General features: G+C 43.1%; 1 protein-coding gene across 5 annotated transcripts; it reads right to left on the bottom strand.

The window, feature by feature from the left end:
- Positions 1-2808: 2808 nt before the first annotated feature.
- Positions 2809-25317, bottom strand: Cdc25c (cell division cycle 25C). Of its 5 annotated transcripts, none has more exons than XM_055625393.1 (13): positions 24743-25317; positions 23381-23475; positions 21732-21777; positions 19169-19202; positions 18874-18963; positions 16874-16972; positions 15630-15779; positions 10645-10746; positions 8124-8186; positions 6278-6376; positions 5660-5793; positions 5101-5212; positions 2809-4116 (listed from the first exon to the last, which is right to left on the bottom strand). In XM_055625393.1, exons 1-13 carry the CDS (start codon positions 24904-24906, stop codon positions 3967-3969), a joined length of 1338 nt encoding a protein of 445 aa, XP_055481368.1. In that variant the 5' UTR covers positions 24907-25317; the 3' UTR covers positions 2809-3966. The 5 variants fall into 5 exon arrangements, with proteins under 5 accessions (XP_055481368.1, XP_055481371.1, XP_055481369.1 ...); XM_055625396.1 differs by having other exon boundaries at positions 25070-25317; XM_055625394.1 differs by lacking the exon at positions 8124-8186.
- Positions 25318-25476: the final 159 nt, after the last annotated feature.

Genomic DNA, 25476 nt, shown 5'->3' with positions numbered 1-25476 from the left:
TTCTTCTTCTTCTTCTTCTTCTTCTTCTTCTTCTTCTTCTTCTTCTTCTTCTTCCTTCTTCTTCTTCTTCCTCTTCTTCTTCTTCTAAGACAGGGTTTCTCTACATAGGTCTGGCTGTCCTAGAACTTGTTCTGTATTCCTGGTTGACCTTGAACTCAGAGATATACTTGCCTCTGCTGCCCGTGCTGGGATCACAGGCGTGCACCGCACCCAGCTTCTGCACTATTTTCCTCTATCCCTATCTTCATATATCACAAATCTCCATTTCCAACTAGCCTAGACCCTAAACTCTATCCTTGACTATAAAATGGAATGGAAACATTTAGAAAATAGAAAAACAAAACACTCCAACTATAGAAAAGAAAGTTGTTGAACCAATTTAGAGCTATGATCTACCTAAAACACTTTCAGGCAACTCACGTGAAGCAAGCACCTGTCAGGACACCACCGAAAACTAGCTTTTTTCTTTTTGCTTTTGTTTCCGGAGATAGGGTTTCTCTGTGTAGCACTGGCTTTCCTGGAACTTGCTCTGTAGACCAGGCTGGCCTCAAACTCAGGAAAAGATCTGCTTGCATCTGCCTGAGTGCTGGGATTAAAGGCATGTGCCTCCACCACTCAACTGGAACAGTTTTTCAGTCTTGTTTTGTGCTGGTGACTTAAGGGTTTTGTTTTTGGTTTTTTTTGCTGTGATAAACACGACGGCCAAAAGCAACTGGGAAAGGAGAGGGTTTGTTTCAGCTCACAGCTCTCAGGTCACCCCCTGAGAGAAGGGGAAGGCAGGGCAGGGCCCACAGCAGGAATCTGGAGGCAGGAGCTGATGGAGAGGCTATGGAGGCGCACTGCTTACTCACTCGCTCAGACTGTTTTTTTAACCCAGAACCACAAGCACAGGGGCGGCACCGACACTGAGCTAGGCCTTTCCATATCAATCACCAACCAGGAAAATGCCTAACAGACTTACCTACAGGCGAGTCTTATGGAGGCACTTTCTTTCTGTTGTTTTTTGTTTGAGAAAGGGGTTCTCTGCATCCTTAGCTGTCCTGGACTTGATCTTTAGGTCAGGCGGATGGCAAACTCACAGAGATCTGCCTGCCTCTGCTTCCTGAGTGCTGGGATTAAAGGTGTTGCTACTGAGCTCAGCTTGGAGGCACTTTCTTGATTAAGATTCCTTCTTTCCACATGGCCCTAGCTGTGTCAAGTTAACATTGAAAACTAGCTATCACAGCTAGTGAGGTGTCTCGGTGTGTAAAGAAAGGCATTGTCTCTTGAGCCTGATGTCCCATATTCAACCCCCAGTTCGGTGGTAGGAGGGAATCAACTCCTGCCATTTATCCTCTGGTCTGAGCAACGTGGCATGTGTGCCCACATGTATAAACTCATGCATACCTACATTGTATTTATTATATTTACAAACACAGAGGCAGGCAGCTCTCTGTGAGTTCCAGGACAGCCAGGGCTAGATTTATAAGGTTTTTAACTCCGTGTAATTATGTGTGCCAGATGCCTTGGAAGCCAGAAGAGAATGTCAGATACCTTGTTACCAAAATTAGGAATGGTCTGTGAGTCACCATGTGGGTTGGTATCTTCTGCAATAGCAACAAGTGTTCTTTCTTTCTTATCCAAACATGTATACCTGTGCCCCAGAAGAGGGCACCAGATATAGATGGATATGAGGGAATTGAATTCAGGACCTACCTCTGGAAGAGCAGCCAGTGCTCTTAACCTCTGAGCCATCTCTCCAGTTCTTTAAAAAAGACAAATCAAAAACCAAAATATTTTAAGTCTTCACCATGTGTAGGTGCCCACAGAAGCTGTAAGAAGGCACTGGATCTCTGTAGCTGGAGTTACAGGTGGCTGTGAACTCCTTGGTGACAGTGCTAGGAACTGTGTTGGGTCCTCTCGAAGGGCAGCAAACAGTACTTTCAACTACCACGCCACCTCTCCATCCCCTTGCCTTTTTTATTGTTGGTTTTGTTTTGACTTTCAAGACAGGGTTTCTCTGTGTAGTCTTGGCTGTCCTGAACTTTGTAGACCAGGCTGACCTCAAACTCACAGCAATCGCCTTGCCTCTGCCTTCCTGAGTGCTAGGACTAAAGGCAAGCGCCACCCCGCCCAGCTTTCTCCTTATTTTAAAGCCGTGGCTTTCCGTAGCCTGTGCTGATATGTACCCAAGAATGATGTTGACTTTCTAGCCTTCCTGCCTCCATCTCTGGACTGCTGGATTAGAGGCACAGACCAGCACGCCCACTTATGATACATGGAGATTGAGCCCAGAGATTCACGCACACTAGAGAAGCACTCACCAACGGACTCATTCCAGACTGCCCGAGCCCGGAGCTGGGACACGGCTTGACGGTTAAGAGCACTTGCTATTCCCAGCACTCACGTGGTGGCTCAGATCTTTCATTCCAGTTCCAAGGGACCTAGTGTTCTATGATGGCTTCTGCAGGCATCAGGCACACAAGTAGTATATGTGTGCCACAGGCTATACATCTTGTAGCGAAACTCACTGTTAGGTCTTAAACCCAGAACATTTTCCCAGGTTTGTAACCTAACACTCACCCACCCTCTTGCCTTTTAGAAATACAAACATGTACCATGAAGTCAGCTCAAGAATAGAGCTGAAACTTTCCCTTAGTTACTATGCCTCAAGGGGCATCAGATTCCCTGAAAAAGTTCTTCTCTGTGGTTGAGACACCCTCAAGCAGCTGAGGCTGGCCTGAACTGACATGGAGCTGAGTGAGACCTAGAACCTCAGCTCTTCCAACTCATCAAGTACTCATTACAGGCATTTGTCCCACACTTGGCAAAATTTTACAACTTAGACTTTTATTCTTATAACGTAAGAATAAAATGTGAAGCGAGCCATTAATTAAACACACACACAATGCTTCCCAACTCTGCCCTCCTTGCAGGGGTCATGCTTTTGTTCCACTTTTAGTGGATGTGCTGCTGAAGCACACACCATGTTTTTTTTTTTTTTTTTTAATTTCAAACAGATTCCAGGTCCAGGCTCTAAACTTGAGCACTGAAAAAAGAATGTTGGCATATATCTTTAGGTCTCAAAGCCTAAAGTGTGCACCTGTGTAAGGAGCTCAGGGGATGGATAACCTCAGGTGTTGGCCTTTATCTTCCTTTCTGTCATTCATGTGCACGCTGAGTTAGCAGGCCTAAGAGTTTCCTGGGCTTCTGTCTCTACCTCCCATCTCATGGTAAAGACACTAGGTTACAGATGCACAGAACAGTACCCAGCTCTATGCAGCTTCCTGGGTTTGGAACTCAGGCTTATGTAGCAGTATTTTACCCACTGAGCCATCTCCCCAGCCTGACTATATTCTTTAATTGTTTATGGTGCAAAAGCTCAGACTCAGGGTTCTTCTGAATAAGAAGCCCCTTAAAGGAGCCTCATCTCATGACTAATCTCTTTATGTAGATCTTCTAAGAAGAGACTGGGTTCATAATGACACTTTCCCATTTGAGTAGAGGATGGGAAGCAATGGAAGGAAAAAAAAAAAAAAAAAAAAAGCCAGACCTATGCAGAGGAGCCGTCTGGTTTATGGTGAGGTATGAGAGACTGGAAAGGGAACTCTCTGAAGCAGTGCCAACATCTCTGTTCACCACCCAGAACCCAGCCCACAGCTCCCCAGAAACAAAGCCAGACCTTGGGGGTGGCATTTCATCACTACGGCGCCTTGTTGGCTTGTAGACAATCTGGAGGCTTTTGTTGAAGGGTTTTTGTTTTGTTTGCTTTGTTGTTTGTTTTTGAGACAGGGTCACATGTAGCTCAGGCTGGTTTCAAACTCACAGAGATCCTCTTGCCTTTGCCTCCTGGGTGCTGGAACTAAAGGCGTTTGTACATGCCTGACTATGTCCAGCATTTGCAGATACTTTTTAACAACCATGGGGTTGGCAGCATGGAAGATGACTCTCTTAGGGTCTCCAGTGGCTTCACTGTCATTCCCACTATCATGGGCTCACATCCTTCACCAGAAGGGCAATGTGCTCCCGCAGCTGCCGCTCTCCTTCCTGGGCTCTGCTCTGGCTCCGCCATCTCAGCAGCTCAGCCTGGTGGTCTTGGTAATGCATAGGACAGTAACTCTGTGGCTCACATAGTTCCTGAAAGGTACAAGACATCAAAGATTCCTTAGACTTCTGAGATCTACCTAATAAGAGATGTAGCTCATTGGTGCTGAAGAATGTAAAATGAACTTTTATTCTTCTGCTTCAACTGCTGTCTTGGAGACTTACCGCCTCCTGCTAACCTAGGCCTAGCCCTGGAAGCTTCTAGCCTCCATACAATCTAACCTAGGCCTAGAATGTTTTCAGCCTCTGAGATTTACTGCTTAATAAGCTCACCCTTTCTAGTTTTTACTGAGGCCTGAGCTGGCTGGTTCAACTCAGCTGTTCTGGCTCAAACTCCTCTTCTAGCTTTCTTACTCAATCTGGCTTCTTTCTCGGCCTCTGAATTGCTCTGCTTGGCCTTGAACTAACTGCAGCCATCTGTTCTAATCTCCTGGCTCCTTCTCATTCTCTGGTTCATTCGGTATTCACCTGAATTCTCTCTTTGCAACCTGTCTCTTTATAACTGTCCCGGTAAAACTGCCTCCTCTCTCTCTCTTATTGCCCTGTAAGTAGCTTCTCTTTCTCTTTCCTCTCTCTTCTGAAATTTGGGCATATCCTAGTCTGTCAGATCTTTCTCTGATCTGTCAGTTTTCCTACCATTCAATTAAACATCACTTTGAAACTTGGGTGCTTCCTTCTACAAACTAACTTTACCTTCACTGTTTGGGATTAAAGATGTGTACCGCCACACCTGGACCTAAGCTTTTCTTCACCTGAAACTTGCTCTATACTAGGTTGGCCTTGAACTTAGATCTGCTTGCCTCTGTCTCCTGGATCAAAGGCATGTTTGTACTTCAGCTGTATCACACAGATCCAGAAGGTCTTGGATGTGATCTCTTGCCAGAACAGCCATGTTCTGAAATAACATTCCTCTACAGAAGAACAGTTTCTTCTTAGAATGCTTTACCATCCCTGGAGGTTGCACGCTAAAACTGAGTCTGAGCCCACCCTCCCCCAAGTTCTTCTACATCACTTTACCATATATTCTGGAAAGAAATCTCTGTATCCCCCTTTGAGGATATACAGCTCGGGGTAGTATAATGTCGGATACTGGTTCAGAGCCCTGTCTTTTTCTCTCAGAGCACGGCACCTGTAGAGAAAATCCAGAGATTGGTGGGATGAAGGATGCAGTCAGGACCTTCAGAGGGAGAACAGACTATGGTTAATTCCTCTAAAGGACCTTTAGTGCTGGGAAGGTAGCTCAGTGGTAGAGTGGTAGCATAGAGAAGATATAGATTTAATCCCCAGCACCCCCCAACACACACCTCTCACCATGTTTACTAACCAAGGTCCGAATAACATTGTTTTCCTTTCCTCACTGAAGCTTCATTCCCAAATCCATTTGTATAGGTGTGTGTTTACATGATTTTTTTTTTTTTTTTGATTGTTGGGATCAAACCCAGGGACTCATATATTCTAGGGAAGCACTCTATCAAACTGCAGTGGAAAGCATTCATTCATGTTAGTCCTTGCTGGTGTGCCAAGTCTCACTCATGATCCATTTCCATCACCAGCTTTAGCTCATGTAGACACTCACATTCGGGGCCCTCTCTCTGAGGAGAATTCACAGAGGAACACAATGATGACTCTTTTCTGGATGTCCAGAGGAACAATAGGCTTCTTCAGAAAGAACTCATGCAGTTCCTTCTGACTGTACAGGTTTAAGGCTCCCTGCAGAAAAAGAATGTTAGCAAGTACTCTTCACAAGCTGTGCACAAGAATGAGCGAGATACTGTTCTGAGACATTTAGGCCAGAAAACTGAGGCAACACGGAATTCCAGGGTAGGAATCTAACCCTACCTCTGTACCTACCCTAGGGTTTGGCATAGAGTTTGGTATTTAGACGTTCAATAAATGTTTACAGAACTAAACCACCCAGAGTACAGGTTAAACTACTGAACTGTCTGTGAACATTAAATGTTTGCAAAGTGATCCCTGGTTCCTGGATTGTTTTCACTCCAGGGCTCCCACAGAAAACAGGGAGACTGTCAAGGAGGAAAAGGGATTGCTGAGGGCACATAGGATCCTTTGAAGGGATCCAATGTATAATGTCTGTACTCCTGCTGGATTTCACAGGATCCTTTATCCACACACCCTTCTCAACAAAACCAGCTCTGCAGCTCTTCCCGTGCCGATGCCCACGATGGAACCTCACCAGGACGTGTCCTCCCAGGTACTCATAGGGATAGCGGCAGTCAACGATGTAAAACCTCTCGATCAGACTCTGGAACTTTCCAGACAGCAGCGCAGCCAGCTGCACAGAAAGAATGACGGATTATCCTGTTCACTGTCGCTCTGAGAGACAGGAGTCACACAGCCCCCTTTTATATATTCCCATTAGTCGCCCAGGATTGCACTGCACGCACAACCTCCAAATGTGGCCTCTATCTGCAACACGCCGATGGTTAGGCCCACCCCACATGAGCATGAAATGGAAATGGCCTGTGTGGAGGGGCCAAATGGCTGATACTGAGGTTGTCTATATAGAGGCAAGCATGACCGAGATCAGCCTCTTAGGAGACAGCCAAGGAGGACAGCAGTAGCACAGGTAGTAGCTATAGAACCCAGTGTAAGAGGACATGGGAAATAGTTCCCCATTCACTGAGTCTTTGAGACTGCACACACAAGTGAGGATTCGGATTTAAAGGAGAAAAAGCAAACCACTTGTAGAAAAATAAACTGGCCCTTTCTAAAAAAGAACTTTGTAAATACTAATAGAAATACATGAAATTATACTTTCTATTTTAAAATCTTTGTTTTGTGAGATAAAGTCTTAAGCAGCCCAGACTGCCTTCAAAACTCACTATGTACCGGAAGATGGCTCTGAACTCTTGATCCTCCTGGCTTCACCTCCTAATTGCTGGGATTATAAACATATTACCTTCCCCTGCCCCAGTTTCTTACAATACCTTCAGTAAAAGTACACAAATTGATACTCATCTTAGCATTGTTTTAGGATACTGAAATATTAGAAACAACTCAAATATCCAATGAGAGTGGTTTAGTGAAAGAAATTACATATTGTAGTAAAACAGATTATATAATTATTAAAAATAACATAGATCATCTTTTTTTGTTTTTCTGCTTTGTTTTTTAAAGCAGAGTAGCCCTGGCTATCCTGAAACTCAGAGATTCTTCCTGAGTGATGGGATCAAAAGTGTGTTGCAATCACTGCCTGACCTTTTTTTTTTTTTTTTTTTTGAGACAAGGCCTTTTAGTCAGAAGAAAGAGGCAGTATGGCCTGCACTGCAATTCCAGGCCAGCTGGGACTACATAGAGAGATCCTGTCTCAAAAAGGAGAGTAGGAGGCTGGAGTACATTAGGTGGTACAGTGCATTCACAAAGCCTGCTCCCAACCCTGCAACTCTGCCAGCACTGCTTATACCAGAATCGAGAAATGGAGGCCGAGGCTCAGAAACTAAGTCATCAGCCATCTTCAGCTGTATAATAGCAAGTTTACAACCAGTCTGGGATGAACTGAGATGAAGGAGACTGTCTCAGAAGGAGGGTCATAGTGTGAGAGAGAGAAAGTTAACATGTAAATCAGGACTCATGGTTACTTGGAAACCTCAATTGAGTGATTTTTTTTTCCTTCTTTTTTGTTTTCTTTCCCTTCTCTCCCTTATCTACCACAATATATCATTCGTTTAAAAGAAAATGTTAAAAAGGTAGAAAACGGTGGGGTCAGGCATGGTGACACACCCTCTAATCCCAGCATTAAGGATACAGACCAGGTAGGTCTCTGGGTTCGAGGCCAGCCTGTTCTACAGAGTGAGTTCCAGGACAGCCAGGCTACACAGGAAAATGCTGTTTTGAAAACAACAAAAAAAAAGATAGAAAATGGATACAAAGACGTCCTTTCAATACAGTTTCAGTTGAATAAGAAGCCCATGTGAGTGGAAAGAATGAAAGAAATACAGATTGCAGTAGGTTTTAGGGAAGCACAAGCCAGCTGGCTAATGATATGATCTAACCAGTCACCATCTCCAAAATCTGCTTACTGTGTCTGGGCTGATGTACTTCAGATCCTGGTGTCTCCCTGACACTGTTGGCAGCACACACACCTAGAAAGACCCAAGAACTGAAATAACAGCAGGAATTCTCCACCCAAGCATCACATCAAAGACTCCTATATGGTCCTTTCCAAGCGATTCTTTTGTTTTGTTTGTTTGTTTTGAGACAGGGTTTCTCTGTGTAGCCCTGGCTGTCCTGGAACTTGCTCTGTAGACCAGGCTGGCCTTAACTCAGAGATCTGTCTGCCTCTGCCTCCTGAGGGCCAGGTTTAAAGGCTGCGCCACCACATTTGGCTTCCAAGTGATAGTAGAAAACAAAATTAACTACTGAACAGCTATTGAAAACAATGAAATAAAGGGTCTGAAGAGATGGCTTAGTGATTAAGTGGTGAGTTACAACTGTCTCTAGTTCTAGTGCCAGTAGATCTGACATCCTTTTCTGGCTGCTGTTGACACCGCACAAATGTGGCATATAGACAGACACATAAAAATTTCGTTGTTGTTGTTTTTTTGAAAGTCTTACTATCTAACCTTAGCTGTCCTGAAACTCACTCTGTAGACCAGGCTGACCCAGAATTCAAAGAGACGGGCTGCCTCTGCCTCCCAAGTGCTTGCATTAAATGTGTGCCACCCCACCTGGCTAAATCATCTTTATTGTTTTTAATGATGAAATAAGGGGCTTGCTCAGTGGGTAAGAGCACTTGCTGCTCTTTCTGAGGATCAAGGTTCATTTCCCAGCATCCAAGTTATGGCTTTCTTGCCCAGACATATATTCAGGCAACCACATTAAAAAAAAAAAAAAAAAAAAAAAAAAAAAAAAAAAAAAAAAAAAAAAACATAAAATAAGGATAAACAAGTCTTTTTGTTTTGTTGTTAAAATGGGGCCTATGTTTGATCCCTAGCATCCACAGACAAAGCCAGGCAGGATGATATTATTTGTAATTCCAGAACTGGGGAAGTGGAGGTACAATGATCCTTGGGGATTACTGGCCAGCCAGTCTGGTTCATCTGCAAGCCTAGGTCCCACTGAGACCCTATCTCATAATACGTGGTGATAGCTCCTGAGGAAAGCCACACAAGGTTGACCTATGGCATCCACATGCACACATACACTAAAGCACGCACAGCCCCACACACATCCATAACCAAAAGATTAAATGGCCAAGCACATTGGTTTATATCTGTAATCCTAAAAGTTGGAAGGCTGAAGCAGAAGTATCCTGAGCTATGAGATGCTATTTTAAAAAACAGTAACAGCTGGACAGTGGTAGGGCAGGGGCAGAAGCAGAGGCATTTTTGTGAGTTTGAGGGCAGCCTGCTCTACAGAGTAAGTTGTAGGACAGTCAAGGCTACAAAGGGAAACCCTGTCTTGAAGAAAAAGAAACAAATAAACAAAAAAAGGAAAACACCAACAACAAACAAAGCAAAACAAAAATATAGGACCAGAGTGGCTCAGTGGGTAAAGGCACTGGCCACCAAGCCTGAAAACCTGAGTTCAACCCCCAGGACTCACGTAGTGAAAGGACAGAACTAACGCCCACAAGTTGTCCTCTTGTATATGACTGCATGCACAGTCCCATGCACACACACTTACTCTAAATAAATAAACGTATTAACAGCCAGGCTCGGTGGCACATGCCTGTAAACCCAGGACTCTGGGAGGAAGAGGCAGGAGGATTGATGGGAGTTCGAGGCAGCCTGGTCTACAAAGAGAGTCCAGGACAGCCAAGGCTACACAGAGAAACCCTGTCTAAAAAAAATAAATAAATAAATTAACAATTAAAAACTTAAAAAAGAAGATAAATGATTAGCAGAACCATTTACTACTGAAAAGGCTGTATATCCGAGGTCTCAACCCCAGGCCTTACACAGCTATCCTGGGCTGGCCTTCACTCAAAGATTTTGGTGGTTGTTCAGAGATAGGTCTCACTATCTGGCTTCAGTGAAGATGTCCCTGATACAAGCAGGAAGAGAGGCAGTTTGAGGACTCAATCCAGAAGCTGGGCACAGTAGGCAAGCACTTTATCAATGAACTGTGCCTCACCCTAATGAGCCCATAAGACGATAGAAAACAACAAAGAAACACACGGCTCAGTGGACCCTAAAGAAGTGTAAGCTATTCTGTTGCTATTGGGGTAGGGAGATACAAAACCTACGTGTATATATGAATTTGTATTAAAAGTCTGTAGAAATACACACAAAAACAATTTTTCTGGCTAGGTGGTGGTGGTGCACGCCTTTACTCCCAGCACTCGGGAGGCAGAAGCAGGCGGATCTCTGAGTTCAAGGACTACAGAGTGAGTTCCAGAACAGTCAAAGCTACACAGAGAAATCCTGTCTCAAAAAAACAAAAACAACAAAACTAAACAACAACAAAATTTCTGATAAGGTTTGAGATAATTTTATAATTTTCTACCTTTTTTATTAATCAAGTATTATTTATTTATTCGCTTGTGCGCACATACCTGTGAACACACATATAAGTAAAGGCATATATAACCAAACTCACCTTGGAGAAATCACCAATCAGGTGCTCTTGGTCAGAATCTTCCTCCTCCATTTGAACGGCATCAGTGTTACAAAGAGGGACGGGCTTCTTTAGATTTAAGCCCTGAAATGAAAAACTCTCACTTACCCACAATTCTCAGGGTAGATGTAAAGACCAGGACTGGCAAGACGGATCAGTAAGTAAAGTACTTGCTGGGGCCTAGCAGCCTGAGTTCAGTTCCCAGAACCCTTATAAGTATGGAAGGGAGAATCAACCCCACAAAACTGTTCTCTGACCGCCATATGAATGCCTACACACACACACACACACACACACACACACACACACACACACACACACACACACACAGATACATAAAATAAAAATCTAAAAGAAGTTTTAAACAAATACATTTCTTTTAAAGATGTGGAGGAGCTGGGACTTTTGTGCATTGCTGCTGAAAATGTAAAATGATATACTGCAGTAGGACAATTCCTAAAATTTAAGCATAAAATGGTCATATTTGAACACTATATAGACTGGGGTATGAGCTCAAATGGCCCAGCAGTTGCCTGACATTTGCTAGGTCCTGGGTTCAAGCCCCAACATTGAAAACAGTAGCAAATATCACATGAGCTAGGCATGTTGGTACACACCTGAGACTCCAGCATTGTGAATGCTAAGGCACTAGGACACAGGTCAATTAGGGCTACATAATAAGACTCTCTCTTTAAAAAGAACAATAAGACACTACTACATGAAACTCCAGAAATATGTACCTTTCTCCCCTCGATGCCAGGGATCGAACCCAGAGCCTCCTGAACAAATACCACAAATCTTCTCTTTGCACATGTAAGTGCTCATGTGGGTGGAGGCCAGAGGTCAACCGTGGGTGTCATTCCTGAGCAGTCGACCATCTTGTTTTTGCAGCAGGGCCTCTCAGTGAAGTCTGGGACCTGCTGATTAGACAAGGCTGACTGCCTATCCAGTTCTGGGACTGTGTTACAGAGCTGGCTTTCTTTGTGGGTGCTGGGGCTCAAGATTAGGTCCCCATGCTTACATGTAAATACTTTACCAGTTGAGTTATCTTTTTTTGTTTTGTTTTGTCTTTGTTTTTCAAAACAGGCTTTTTTGTATGTAGTTTTGGCTTTCCTGGAATTCACGCTGTAGACTAGGGTGGCCTTGAACTCACAGAGATCCACCTGGCCACAGCCTGGCTGAGGTATCTTTTTTTTTTTTTTTAAGATTTATTTTATTTTTTTTACTTTATGTATGTTTTGCCTGAATATAACTATGTATATCATGTGTGTGCCTGCTGTTCATAGAGGCCAGAAGTGGGAATCAGATTCCTTAAAACTGGAATTGCAGGTAGATGTGAACCACCAATGTGGGTGCTAGGACTTGAACCTGTGTCCTCTGGAAGATCAGCCAGCGTTCTTAATACCCAGCCATGTCTCCAGCGTCAAATTGAATAATCTCTCTAGCCCAAGGAATCGTCTCCATCTTAATTACGGTTGCTCAGCTTTAGTAATATAGCACATATTAGTATCATAATATTCATTAAATGTTGTTCCTACTTACATCAGCTTTTATTAACAATAATAAAGTAGGGCTGGAGAAATGGCTCAGTGGTTCAGAGCACTTGCTGTTCTTTCAGAGGACGGAAGTTTGGTTCCTAACACTCACATGGTGGCTCACCACAACCTGTAACTGGAGCTCAGCAGATCTGACACGATCTTCTGGCCTACCGATATCCATGCTAACACATGCATAAAAATAACCCTTTAAAAATAATAAACTATGTAGAATATTATAAGCTGTTTTTCTTTCATTTGAGGGGTTGGGAGAAAGATAAGGTCTCACTTTGTATCCCTGGCAGGACTGGAACTCACTATGTAGACCAGGCTAGCCTCCAGTTCACTCTGCCTCTGCCTCCCAAATGCAGAGATTAAAGCCATATGTAACCACTCGCAGCAATTTTTCTACTTTATTGAGTTATAATTCATAAGCAAAAAAGAATTTTAAACATTCAAGATACACAACACAAATTAATATGTCCTTCACAAAATATTGCTTCCCTGTGTTTGCATGCCCACCCACACTCACAGAGAAAGAGAGAGAGAAAGGGAGTGAGTGAGACAGAGAGGGAGAAGTGAGGGATGAGAATATACATACTTTAGGGAGAGGCAGAGACTGAGACAGGGCATTACTACATAATCCAGGATTGAACTTGGACTTCTCTTACCTCAGCTTCCGGAGTGCTAGAATTATACAAACTACTTTTAATACTTTATCATATAAACAGCAATTCTATGGAAGGCTTATTACGTTCTCCATTTAATTTATTTTTTGGCATGTGTATCTGTGTAGTATGTGTGTAAATGTGTGTAGAGGCCCTAGGTGGATAGCAGGAGTCTTGCTAAATCTCAGCCCTCCTTATTCACTAAGGCAGAATCAGAGAGCTTGCTGGTAAGGCTACTCTAGCTAGGCAGTGTACAGGAATTTAAATTTATAACATTTAAATTTGGCTCTGGCAAGAGATCAAATCCAAAGACCTTCTGGGTCTGTATGATCCAGTTAGAATATATATACACCTTTAATCCAGGAAACAGCCAAGCACATCAGAGTTCAAGGCCAGCCTGGTTTCAGGTAAAGAAAAGCTTAGGTCCAGGCATGGTGGTAAAGGCCTTTAGTCCCAAACTATGAAGGTAAAGTTAGTTTGTAGAAGGAAGCACCCAAGTTTGAAAGTGATGTTTAATTGAGTGACTGAAACAGTGACCGATCAGAAAAATATTTGACAGAGTAGGATATGCCCAATTTTCAGGAGGAGAGGAAAGGGAAGCTACTTAAGGGGCAATGTGGTGGAGGGGAGAGGCAGGCAGTTTTACCGGGACAGTTATAAAGAGACAGGTTGCAGAGAGAGAGAGAGAGAGAACTCAGGTGAAGACCTAATGAGCCAGAGAATGAGAAGGAGCCAGGAGATTAGAGCAGATTGCTGGAGTTAGTTTGAGGGCAAGCAGAACAATTCAGAGGCCGAGAGAAAAGCCAGATTGAATAAATTGACTAGTTGTGGAGTTTGAGCCAGAACAGCTGAGTTGAACCAGCCAGCCCAGACCTCAATAAGAACAAGACAGGGTAAGCTTATTAAATTGTAAATCTCCAAGGCTGAAAACATTCTAGGCCTAGGCTAGATTTTTTTTGTATGGAGGCTAGAAACTTCAAGGACGAGGCCTAGGTCAGCAGATGAAAGCAGTAAGCTTCGGAGACAACAATTGAACAAGGCAAATTAAAGTTCCTTTTACAAGCTGGCTTGCTCCAATCTTAACCTGCTGGATTCACCTTTCTAGAGCTGGAAATACAGGTGGAATTACCGAGCATTTCTAAGGGTTCTGAGGGCCTGAACTGGGTCTTCAGCCCTGTGTAGCAAATACTTTATTGCCCAGCCCTCCTCTCTAATTTATAAGGGAAAAAGATGAAGTAGTGTGGCAAATCATCTAACACTAGCAATAGGGCGAGAACTAGAACGCAAGCACCTTACTCCACCGGACAGCAGCCGCCCTATGGAAGTCATTAAAGTTTCTTACTTATTGAAACAAGGTATGCCTCTGTTACCCTGGATGACGTCAAGCTTAAGGAAATCTTCCTGCCTCAGTTAACCAAGCGCTACAATTATAAGCATGAACCACCAAGCCTGGCAAATCATTTACTTTTAACTTTTTAAAAGTTTCTGTGCAACTAGCATGCTATTCCTCCCCAAACCCCCATCCTCCCTTTTGTGCCCTCTCACTTCCATCAACCAGCTTGGTCCCCCTACACAATTTTACTCCATTTAAATGAATAAAATTAAAAGCATCTCTGTCCACATTGTCTTCAAATGTATGAAGCTGATTTAGAAGTACAAAGCACCTCCGAAACTATCTTTGGGATGTCAACACAGCTACAAGGCATAAGCACCTTCAGATCATATCCTAGTGATGTGGGAAGTACCTAGAAGACAATTGCAAGACCCTGCTAGGCTATTCCAGCCATTGCTTTTGATAGCAACTCAAATCACTCAACACCGTTTCTCATCCAGTAATAGGGTGATCTCCAGGGTGATGTGGCATTATCCGTCAAGTATCTCTGAGAGTCTAAAGATTTTCTTATTACTATTACTATTATTATTATTATTAGTTAAAAAAAACCCTGGTCCTCTGGAAGAGCACCCAGGGCTCTTAACTGCAGAGCCATCTCTCCAACCCTATTACCGTTTTTGAGACCAGGTCTCACTATATAATCAAGGTTGGCCTTTAATTCACAACCCTCCTGCCTCTATCCACAATGTAGTGGAATTATGGGTATGTATCACCATTAAGACCCTGTTTTTTGTTTGTTTTTGTTTTGTCACAGCCCTAGTACAATACAATATTGTTTAGTTAAGATCAAATGTAGAAGCTCATGCCTGTAATTCTAGCACAGGGAAGACTGAGGCAGAAGAATTTCAAAGCAGCCCAGACTATATAGTAAATTCCAGACCTGCTTTGGCTACAAGTGAGTTGCAGGACAGCCTGGGCCTCATAATGAGACTGTCTCAAAAACCAAACAAAGTGAAAAACAAAAGTTGGTGTGGTAGAACAGGATTGCACAATATAATCCTAGAATCCAGGAGGTTAAGACAGGAGGATTGCCAGTTCAAAGCCACTCTGGGCTAAACTGCAATGTCAACAGCCTGGACTACACGAGACCCTGTTGTTTTTTGTTGTTGTTGTTTTGTTTTTAAATAGAAAACAAAAACAATAAGGAACAACCAGAAGCCATTGAGATGATTCAGCTCGAGAGGCCTGACAACCTGGATTTAGTGCCTGGACCACATGGTAGGAGAGAACGAACTTTCCACAATTCTCCTCTGACTACCACACATATGCCATGCCACGTGCACACACACACAGAAACATACAGGCACGTGCACACAGTAAATAAAACAAAAATAGGAGGGGTGAAAAATGAAAAGTAACAGAATAGTGTACCATGGTGTCTTGGTCTTCTAGGGAGAACTCCATTGGGTCTTCTGAAATCCTTCCTTGGTCTTCTAGCTTTTGATTTTCACTGAGTTTTGGAACTGTAGTGATGGGACTGCCCAGACACTTCATTTCGCTCTCCACCAAGATTCCATTTTCCTGTCAAGTATATTGACAAGACTATAGTATGAAGGTTTATGTCTATGATCCCACTAATTAAGAGGCTGAAATAAAAGGCTTAGGAGACTGAGGCAAGCCTGAGCTACATACTCAAATTCTGACTCCATAAAAGAAAAAAATTTAAAATTTAAAAATACTACAAGGGCTGGAGAGATGGCTCAGTGGTTAAGAGCACTGTCTGCTCTTCCAAAAGACCCGGGTTCAATTCCCAGCACCCACAAGGCAGCTCACAACTGTCTGTAACCCCAATTCCAAGGGATCTGACACCTTCACACTAATGCATGTAAAATGAAATAAAAGAATTAAAAAAAAAAAAAACTACAAACAAGAAACCCTTACCTTATTCAGAACACCTACATCATGTATACAAACTGATTCAAAATATACCAGCAATATAAACAATTAAAAATTAAAACAGCAAAATAAAAATTAAAACTGCACAACACTTAGAAGAAGCTCCCTACAGTGGCAGAAGCTTACAGAATCAGGATTGTGGAGACTGAGGAGGAGGAGAGCCTGAGTAAAGGCTTTCAAGGCCAGCCTGAGCAGCATAGTAAAACCGCATTTCAAAAAGGAGAAAAGAAATGGACAGTGTGCACTGTGACACATGTTTGTTGTCCTAGTACCTAGACTGACAGAGCAGGATTGTTGTGGGTCTGAGCACAGCCTGGACTACAGAGTGAGCTCTTGTCTCAAAAACTCAAAAAGAAAGGAAGAGAAAAAAAGAAACCAAAGGCTAAGAAAAATTTCACGCCACAGTTTGAACAACTAAAGGATCAGAAGACACACATAGCTCCTCCTTGGTTCTGCTTGGATTAACTTGACTCACCCTCTTCTCCTCTTCTTTACAAGTTGAATCATCTTTACAAGTTTGAATCATCATAAAACATTATTGATGTTTTAATCTCCCTTTATTAATCACTTTTTTTTTTTTTTTGAGACAGGGCTTCTCTCTACAGCCTTGGCTGTAAGCCCTGACTCGCTTAGGAAAAGTCAATGGGCCAGAAGTTCACAGCTGCTACTCTGTAGCCTAGGATATTTTAGCTATCAATTGATGATATTCAATAACTCACCAGCACAGAGAGGGGAGAAGCCAGAGGATCTCCAGGCATTTTTTTAAACTTCGGGGTCCTAGGTCCCTCCCATTCCAATGTCTTTAAACTGGTGTTTATCTGCATAGGAAAAACTGCATTGGCTAGAGGAAGAGAAGTAGTAATGCCTGCCAAAATATTACATCTGATCAAGCTATGAATAACTCTCATGAAACACAGAGATGTAATAATTAAATGCACATCTGAAGATGTAAATAATACTGTGGATTATGTCTTACACACATATTTGCTTTGGAGGATATACATTTTATCATCATAAGCAAAAGAATAGAGCTGAAAGAAAGATTACCTGGGAAGGGATCTGCAATTTTATTTGTAGTTATTTATTATTTTGAAGGATGAGTGTTTCTCTTTATTTAATGTGGATGAGTGTTTTGTTTGCATATGTGTATGGACTTTGTGTGTACCTGGTGCCTGCAGAGGCCAAAAGGCAGTAGAGTTACTGATGTGTGTGAGCCTCCATGTAGGTGCTAGGAACTGAACTCACGTCCTCTGGAAAAGCAGCAAGTACTTTTAACCACTGAGCCATCTCTCTAGAACTGGGATTATGAGATTTTAAAAAGTGGTTATAAGCCAGGTACACACCTGTAATCCCAGCACTTAGGGAGGCAGATTGAGGTAGATTTCTGTGAGTTAGAGGCTATCCTGGTCTACAAAGCGAGTCCAGGAAGCAAGGCTACACAGAGAAACCCTGTTTCAAAAAACCAAAAGTGACTACAAAGGGAGATTAAAATGGCGATAACAGGGCTGGAAAGATGATTCAGCTTGTAAAGGTACTTGCCACCAAGCCTGACAGTTTGAGTCCGATACCTGGAGCTGACGCGGTAGAAGAAACAAACTGACCCCTGTAAGTTGTCCTCTGCCTCTATGGGCATATGGGCATGTGCACACATGCACAGATGCACACACACCCAAAATTAATACAAAAAAAATCTTCAAGGGGCAGCAGTAGTAGAAATTTTTAAAAGCTGACTAGAAACAGCTAGAAACAGGCATCTCTTCTTCAGTATAGGAAAGGAATATTGGGGCCTGGAGACATGGCTCAGTGTTTAAGAGCCTTGCTGCTCTTATGGAGGACCCAGGCTCGATTTCCAGCACCTACATGGCGGCCAGCAACTACCTGTGACTCCAGTTCCAGAAAATCCAACGTCCTTTTCCCGCTCTGTGGGCCCTGCACTAATATGGTGCACAGAAATACGTGCAGGCACCACAGATATACATGCAGGTAAACACACACGTAAGATAAAAATAAGTATGAAAGAAAAAGAATAGCAGCTATGCCATGCATACCGACCTAGCTGAAGGCATGGAAGAGAGAGATGATGTCCAGAAAAGGAGTTTAGGTGGATGGATTAAAGAGTCATCTTGGCGAGCGGTAGCTCAGAAAGGGCACTTTCAACTTGAAACAGGATGGTGGAAGGCTGACACAGCTTCCTCAAGATAGAGTCAAACAGTCTGACTAAGGAGAAATTAGGAAAAATTGGGGTGGGCCTGATATACAAAGTGAACTGGTGGACTGCTCAGCTGGCATGCACTAGCGCTGCAGGCTCAATCCTCAGGAAAACAAAACAACGAAACAAAGGACTACACTGAGGCAGGGGGTATAGCTCAGTGAAGGGAAACAGCAGTTTGAATGAGGCCTAACCTTAGCAATAAAAGTACAGCCAGAAAGCAAAGAATTTGTGAAAAGTTGCGTAAATTTTTACAAATTAAAATTATTTAGGGCTAGTAAGATGGTTCAGTAGGCAACAGTGCTTTTTGCAAAAGCCTGAGGACTTACATTCCATTCCTGGACCCATTGGGAAAGGAAAGAACTGGCTTACAGAAGTCCCCTGACAGGAACCTAAACTTACACAACATGATGATTTCAAACACTTAATTACATGATAGTAACAGCAATTTGTACACTTAACTGATAAACTGAACATAACTGATAGCTCAGGTTTCCAATAAATACTCACATTTTCTTTATTTGCAGATATGCTACACTTTGCATATTTCTTTCTGTGGCCAAGATCCAAAGCGTTTGGAGTACTGCAAAGAAGCTGTACCTAAAAGACATTATAAACAGAAAGCATTCAACATGCATAAGCCACACGGCCAGCTAGGAACCCTCTGCCTTCCCCAGAGAAACAAACCCAAAGTCAAAAAGGATGCTTTTAGCCTCAGTGCTCAACAGGTGTTCCAGCCCAGCTAGCCACACATAGTGAGGCTCTCTCTTAAAAGAAAGAGAGAAAGGAAAGGAGGCTTACTTACTGGGAGGCCTTTCATAAGGTCCTGATGATGATTCCTGAAGAATAAAGCCAAAACAAACAGTGGTTAACTAATCCCCACATCCAGTTTGGTTCTTCAGTGGTTGAAGGCACCCTGGCTTTTCTTCTTTCCTATTCAAGGAGTCCTACTCGTTGGGATTTGTCTCTTCCAACAACATGAAGGGTACTAGATATCTAGATTCAGTGGCATCCTACAGAAAAGGCCCAGTTCACCAGCACAAGTAGACAAGCTAAGCACGGACCACGGGGGAGTCTGTCTGACACTATTCCAGTGTCAGTGCTTGGGATGGAGCCTAGGCCTTGCACAGGCTAGGCCTGCCAGCTGAGGACACCTCCCATTCCTGTCCACTTCTATCCTACATCTTTCCTAAATTCCTACTCAGCCCACCACTATAAAGCCAGCACTCAGGAGGCTGAAGTAGGAAGATCATTATGAGTTCAAGATCATACTGACTACAGTGAGACCCTACCTCCAAAAAAAAAAAAAGTATAAAAAATATCCTCCCCAGCATGCATCATCCCTTGAGTTTTTGATCTTAGCCATTCTGATGGGTGTGAGATGAAATCTCAGGGTCGTATTGATTTGCATTTCCCAAATGACTAAGGACGTTTAACATTTCTTTAAGTGTTTCTCTGCCATTTGATATTCCTCTATTGAGAATTTTATTTAGCTCTGTTCCCCATTTTTTAATTGGATCACTTGGTTTGTTGGTGTTTAACTTCTTCAGTTCTTCAGCTATAGGAGAAAACAAGAAACAGGACAGGAGCCTTCCACAGAGGACCTTTGAAAGACTCTACCCACTAGGGTATAGAAGGAGATACTGAGCCACATAGCCAAACTGTGGACAGAGTACTGGAATCCTTATGGAAGAAAAGGGAGATAGAAAAACCTGGAGGGGACAGGAACTTTACAAGGAGAACAATAGAACCAAGAAATCTGGGCCCAGGGGGCCATGCAGATACCAATAATCCAACCAAGGACCATGCATGGAGAGGACGTAGACCCCCTGTTCAAAGGAAGACCATTGGCTGCTCAGTCTCCAAGTGGGTTCCCTAGTAAGGGGTACAGGTGCTATCTCTGACATGAACTCAGTGTTTGGCTCTCGGATCACCCTCTCCTGGGGGTACAGCCTTATGAGGCCACAGAGGAAGATGATGCAGCCAGCCTTGATAAGACCTGATAAGCTAGGGTCAGATAGAAGGGGAGGAGGTCCTCCCCTATCAGGGGACCAGGGAAAGGGCATAGAGGGAGAAAAGGGAGGGTGGATGAGACTGGGAGGAGACAAGGGAGGGGGTTACAGTGGGGATACAAAGTGAATGAATTGTAATAAATAAATAAATAAAAATTTTAAAGTATAAAAAAAAAAAGTAAAGCTGTGTGGTGGCAGAGGTGGGCAGATCTCTGACTTTGAGGTCAGCCAGGTCTGCAGAGTAAGTTCCAGGACAGACAGAGCTACACAGAGAAACCTAGATAGATAGATAGATAGATAGATAGATAGATAGATAGATAGATAAGTTTTGAAAGAGCTGAACTGAAATCAGTTTTTGTAGCTGGGTGGTGGTGGTGCACACCTTTAATTCCAGCACTCAGAAGGGAGAGGCAGGCAGATCTCTGTGAGTTCAAGGCCAGCCTGGTCTATGAAGGGAAATCCAGGACAGCCAAGGCTACACAGAGAAATCCTATCTTGAAAAACCAAAACCAAAAGTAGAAATCAGCTTTTTATTCCATGTACACCTGGCTAAATATTTTAGAATCTCCAGGACAGACTCTATTAATAGTTATAACAACAAACACAAAATGCTTGGTATGTACAAGATAAATTTTTTTGTTTTTCTTTTTTCTTTTTGTAGAAGGGGTAGAGGAGGAAGGAGATGGTATTAAGATAGTGTCTTGCACAGTCCAGGATGGCCTTAGACTTGTTACATAGCTAAGGCTGGCCTTGAACTTCTGATTCTCCTCCCTCTACCACCTGAGTCCTGGGATCACAAATGTAAACCATATTACCTGGTGCTGGTTGGGTTTGTTTTTAGTTTTGGTTTGGGTGGTGTTTTGTTTTGTTTGAGACAGTGTCTCACATCGCCCAGCCTCTCATTTTTATTTTATCTTTGCAATAGCTGTTTATAAAAAAGTGCTACTGTTACCCCGTATTGTAAGTACAGAAAGTCCAATCCAATGAATTAAACTGTGGGTCCCAGCTGGTAAAGTAGTAAGCCACCAGCACCCAGAGTCTCACTCCAGACCATGCATCTTTAACCACTGAAATACAGCACCCCTCACGTGCAAAGAGAAGCCACCGCAGGAGCGCGGTGCTCCATTTCCCTCATGTAAAACAGATATTTCTGTGTATGCTGGTTTAAAAGAGCCTGCCTTTCACAACACTAGTCAGAACTGGAAAACTTAAAAGCTGTCAGGTTGGAATCTAGGCCTCCCAGCCCACTAATATCCAAAGCGAAATACTTTATAGTCTTCAGAGTCCACATAGGGTAACATCCCTGTGATCCATGCGGAAAGAATAGGGCATAGACCATTTAATAACAGAACTTACATCCCATTTAACTGTACATCCTGAGGTCCTGAGGAATCCAAGGAATCTGCAATCAGATATGAAGAATCATGGGCTGGGGTTGTAGCTTACTTAATAGTGTTTGTCCAGCACACACAAAGTCTTAGGTTCAGCCCTCATCTCTGTATAAAACCATGGTGACTTCCATCAGTATCCCATCACCACCAAACAAATACACACTAATAACAATTTGTTTGTTTGTTTTCCAAGACAGGGTTTCTCTGTGTACCTCTGGCTATCCTGCTCCATAGACAAGGCTGGACTCAAACTCATAGAGATCTGCCTGCTTCTGCCTCCCAAGTGCTGAGACTAAAGGTGAATGCCGCCACCACCCAGCTAATAAAGAATTTTAAAAATTGCGCTGGAGAAGTGGCTCAGAGATTTACTTGATGTTCTTTCAGGGGTCCCAAAGGATCTAACACCCTCTTCTAGCCTCTTCAAGAATCAAGCACATACACATACATGTAAGCAAAACATACATGTAAGAATGAATGAGCCTTTAAAAAAAATGTTTCAAACCCAATCGTGGTGGCACAAATATGCCTGTAACTCCAGCACACGGGAGGTAAAGTCAGGTATATATAAGTTCAAAGGCTACATAGTGAGTGTTAGGCCAGCCTGAGCTACACGAGACCCTGTCTGAAGCCTCCATCTTCTTCCTTCCCCAAGAAAACAGAGAAGAAAGTGGTTACTTAAGAAATCTGAAACTAGAGCTAATACTAGAATGGTTTACTAGCAAAACTTTTTAGACCCAGAAAAAACACCTATTAGTTGACATCACAGGTGCAGGCACGTACACACATAGACCCAAAAACAGTTTCTCACAGAGTCACACACACAGAGACACAATTAGTTGACAAAGTTATTTCTTTTGTATGTGGAAGGCACCAAGGACTGAATTCAGGGCCTTGTAGAAAAAAAGCATTTATGCCAAATTTTCGGTTCTACTGAGATTAAATTAGGATAAAAAAATACTACTACTGCTACTACTAATAACTTTACTATACTTTCATCCCCATCATTGGTCAGTCAACAAAATATATTTCTTCTTAGAGAACTTTTCCTAATGCAAAGCAACTTCTATTACTCTTATTTTCTCTTTCCATTAATCATTTAACCTCAAAATTCCTACTTTTAGGCAAATGTTCTCTCAGGGTTTTGGTATGTGGTAGCTCTGGCTGGTCTGGTAATCTTTCGGTAACTCTGGCTTGCCTCAACATCCCAAGTGCTGGGTTTACATAAACTAACATATCTGGTTTTATGTAGGTTCTTTACCTATGTTTACCAACTTCCATTTCTATCCTATTACCTTGCCTTCTCTCTGCAAAATTATTTTTCCTTTTACTTGTAAACCTCAGCCTTTAAAGGGTAAGCCATCTCTCCAGCCCAAGAGATGGTTTATCAATTAAGTGTACTTGCTGTTCTTCCAAAGGACTGAAGTTCATTTCCCAGCATCCAAATGGTAGCTCACAACAGTCTGGAATTCCAGTTCCAGAGGATCTAGTTCCGCTGGCCTCTGAGGGCGCCAGGCATACATGTTGCACACATACACACAAAACATTTATACACATAAAAAATAATAAAAATAAAAAATTTTAAGTTAGGTTTCTTTTTAAGGACTGTACCCCTACCAGTTTCCTCAAAGTCAGCAGAAGTAGCCAGCTGAGACGCAGACATCTCTCCATTGCTAAGATTCGAAAGGTCAAGGCAACGTTTTGGTGTTCCTCTGTTGAGACATCAGAATATATCAAGATTCCCATTAGGGTGTACTATCCTTAAAAGGTAGAAATTATGTCTTCATTTGAAATCTCTCTCATCATCACAAAAATCTAAACAATATCCAAATGAGCCCACCTGCTATTTGGAAATAGCTCAGACTGGGCTGAGAAGAGCAATCTCCCACCTTCTCTCTATTTCAATAATGTGAGCCTCGTTCTCTTCTCACCAACACCCTGAGATAGGATTTAATGAGAATCTAATTTTTCAGAATTTTAACTACATTTTATTTATTGTGTGTGCACATATTTGTGTGTGAAGGTCAGAAGACAATTGCAGTAGAAAGGAGCTCTATCTCAGGTCATCAGGCTTGGTGACAGGTGTCTTTACTTGCTGGGCCATTTTACCTGCCCAGTGAATAGAATCTTGCCCCACATTCTCTATCTTGTTCACCCTGAACACATAAACTCAATTTTCCCCTGAAACCCCTACTCCTCCTCAAATACTTGTTTGCTAATGAGATGTAAAGACCACACGACCAAAATTAAAAGTAGAACACTAACATTAATACAATCAAAGTGACAACTCAGATAACATAGAGTTTTTAGAATATTTCCTACACAGCATATTGATTCTGACAGGACAGGAAAAAAATTATCCCTGGTAAAACAGAACGTGACTTTTTTTTTTTTCTTGTTATTATTTGTTTGTTTGCAATAAGGTCTCACTCTGTAACCCACTAGTTCTTCTGGAATTCAGTAATAGGCCAGTCTGGTCTTGAATCTGTGATCATCCTTGTTTCAGCCTCCAGAATGGTGAGATCACCAAAATACTCCACCACGTCCCGTTAGAAAAAGACATTTCTGTTGTTTGTAACATAGAAAGGAAAACCAGTACTCAAAAGAGTCATATATTTTACGGTCAAGGGTGAGACTCAAACCCTGAACCTTGAAACGGAGTAATTCAGCAAACAAACTTGTTCATAAAATCAAAGATAAAAGTGTAAAAAGAAAAATTAACTCACGGGCTAAAGAGATGGCTCAGTGATTACGAGCTTGCTGTTCTTCCAGAAGGCTGCGGTTAGGTTCCCAGCACCCACTTCTGGGTGGCTCACAACCGTATCTAACTTCAGGGGGCACAATGCCTCTGCCCTCTACAGTCACAAACATAGATCCACTTGCGGACTACACACACACACACACACACACACACACACACACACACACACACACACACACCCCTACACACAACGACAAATACTTTTTAAAGGAATTTACCCAGACAAAACGCTTAGGTTTGCGGAGTCGAGGAGTCTGTCTCCTGGAGATTGAGGAACATCTGAACGGACGGTAAAAGAGGTGTTCCTCTCCAAGAGCAGGTGTAACAGCTTCCTTTGATCGGACCTAAACCTGGGTGCGGGACCTGAACTTCCCTCAGACATGCCTGCAGTCTTCTCCGAGGGAGGTGCGGCCACCTAGAAGACACTCCGGGCGTTCAGCACTCCCGACCTCTCCGCCCTTGCAGGGCCTGGCGGGAGAGCATCCCACAGGATCAACACGACCCGCTGGAACGTTACATGGCAGTGGTTCGGGTAGGAAACTTACAGACGTCGGGCCAGCGCAGGGCTTCCAAGGTGGAAGGAGAGAAAAGCAGCTGGATCCGGACCACCACGTCCCCACTCTCGACCAGAAGAGACGGATCTAACTAACAAGACAAGGCTAATCCGAATCTACCCTGCAGGGGTTTGGATTGGGAGAAACTCCCGCAGGACTGGATGCAAGCGAAGCCGCCGCCGAAGGGGAAGGAATCAGAGAAACGGCAGTTCTTCCAGCTAAAATCGCTTCCGCGTAACTCCTCGGCTTCTCCCCGGAACTGGCCCGAGGGGAGGGCAAGACTAACAGCCCTAGGCCTGGCCATTCAAATCTTCCGCTCTCTCAACAACCTATCGCAGGCCGCCTGCTAGCAGCGTCAGCCAATCACCGCACTAGCCCCGCCCCCGCCCCTGACCAAT

The sequence above is a fragment of the Psammomys obesus genome, unplaced genomic scaffold, assembly GCF_907164565.1.
Source record: "Psammomys obesus unplaced genomic scaffold, mPsaObe1.curated_primary_1811, whole genome shotgun sequence".
In the NCBI taxonomy this organism is placed as follows: domain Eukaryota; kingdom Metazoa; phylum Chordata; class Mammalia; order Rodentia; family Muridae; genus Psammomys; species Psammomys obesus.
Note: the sequence above shows the minus strand (reverse complement) of the source record. Positions and strands in the feature narration are given on the sequence as shown.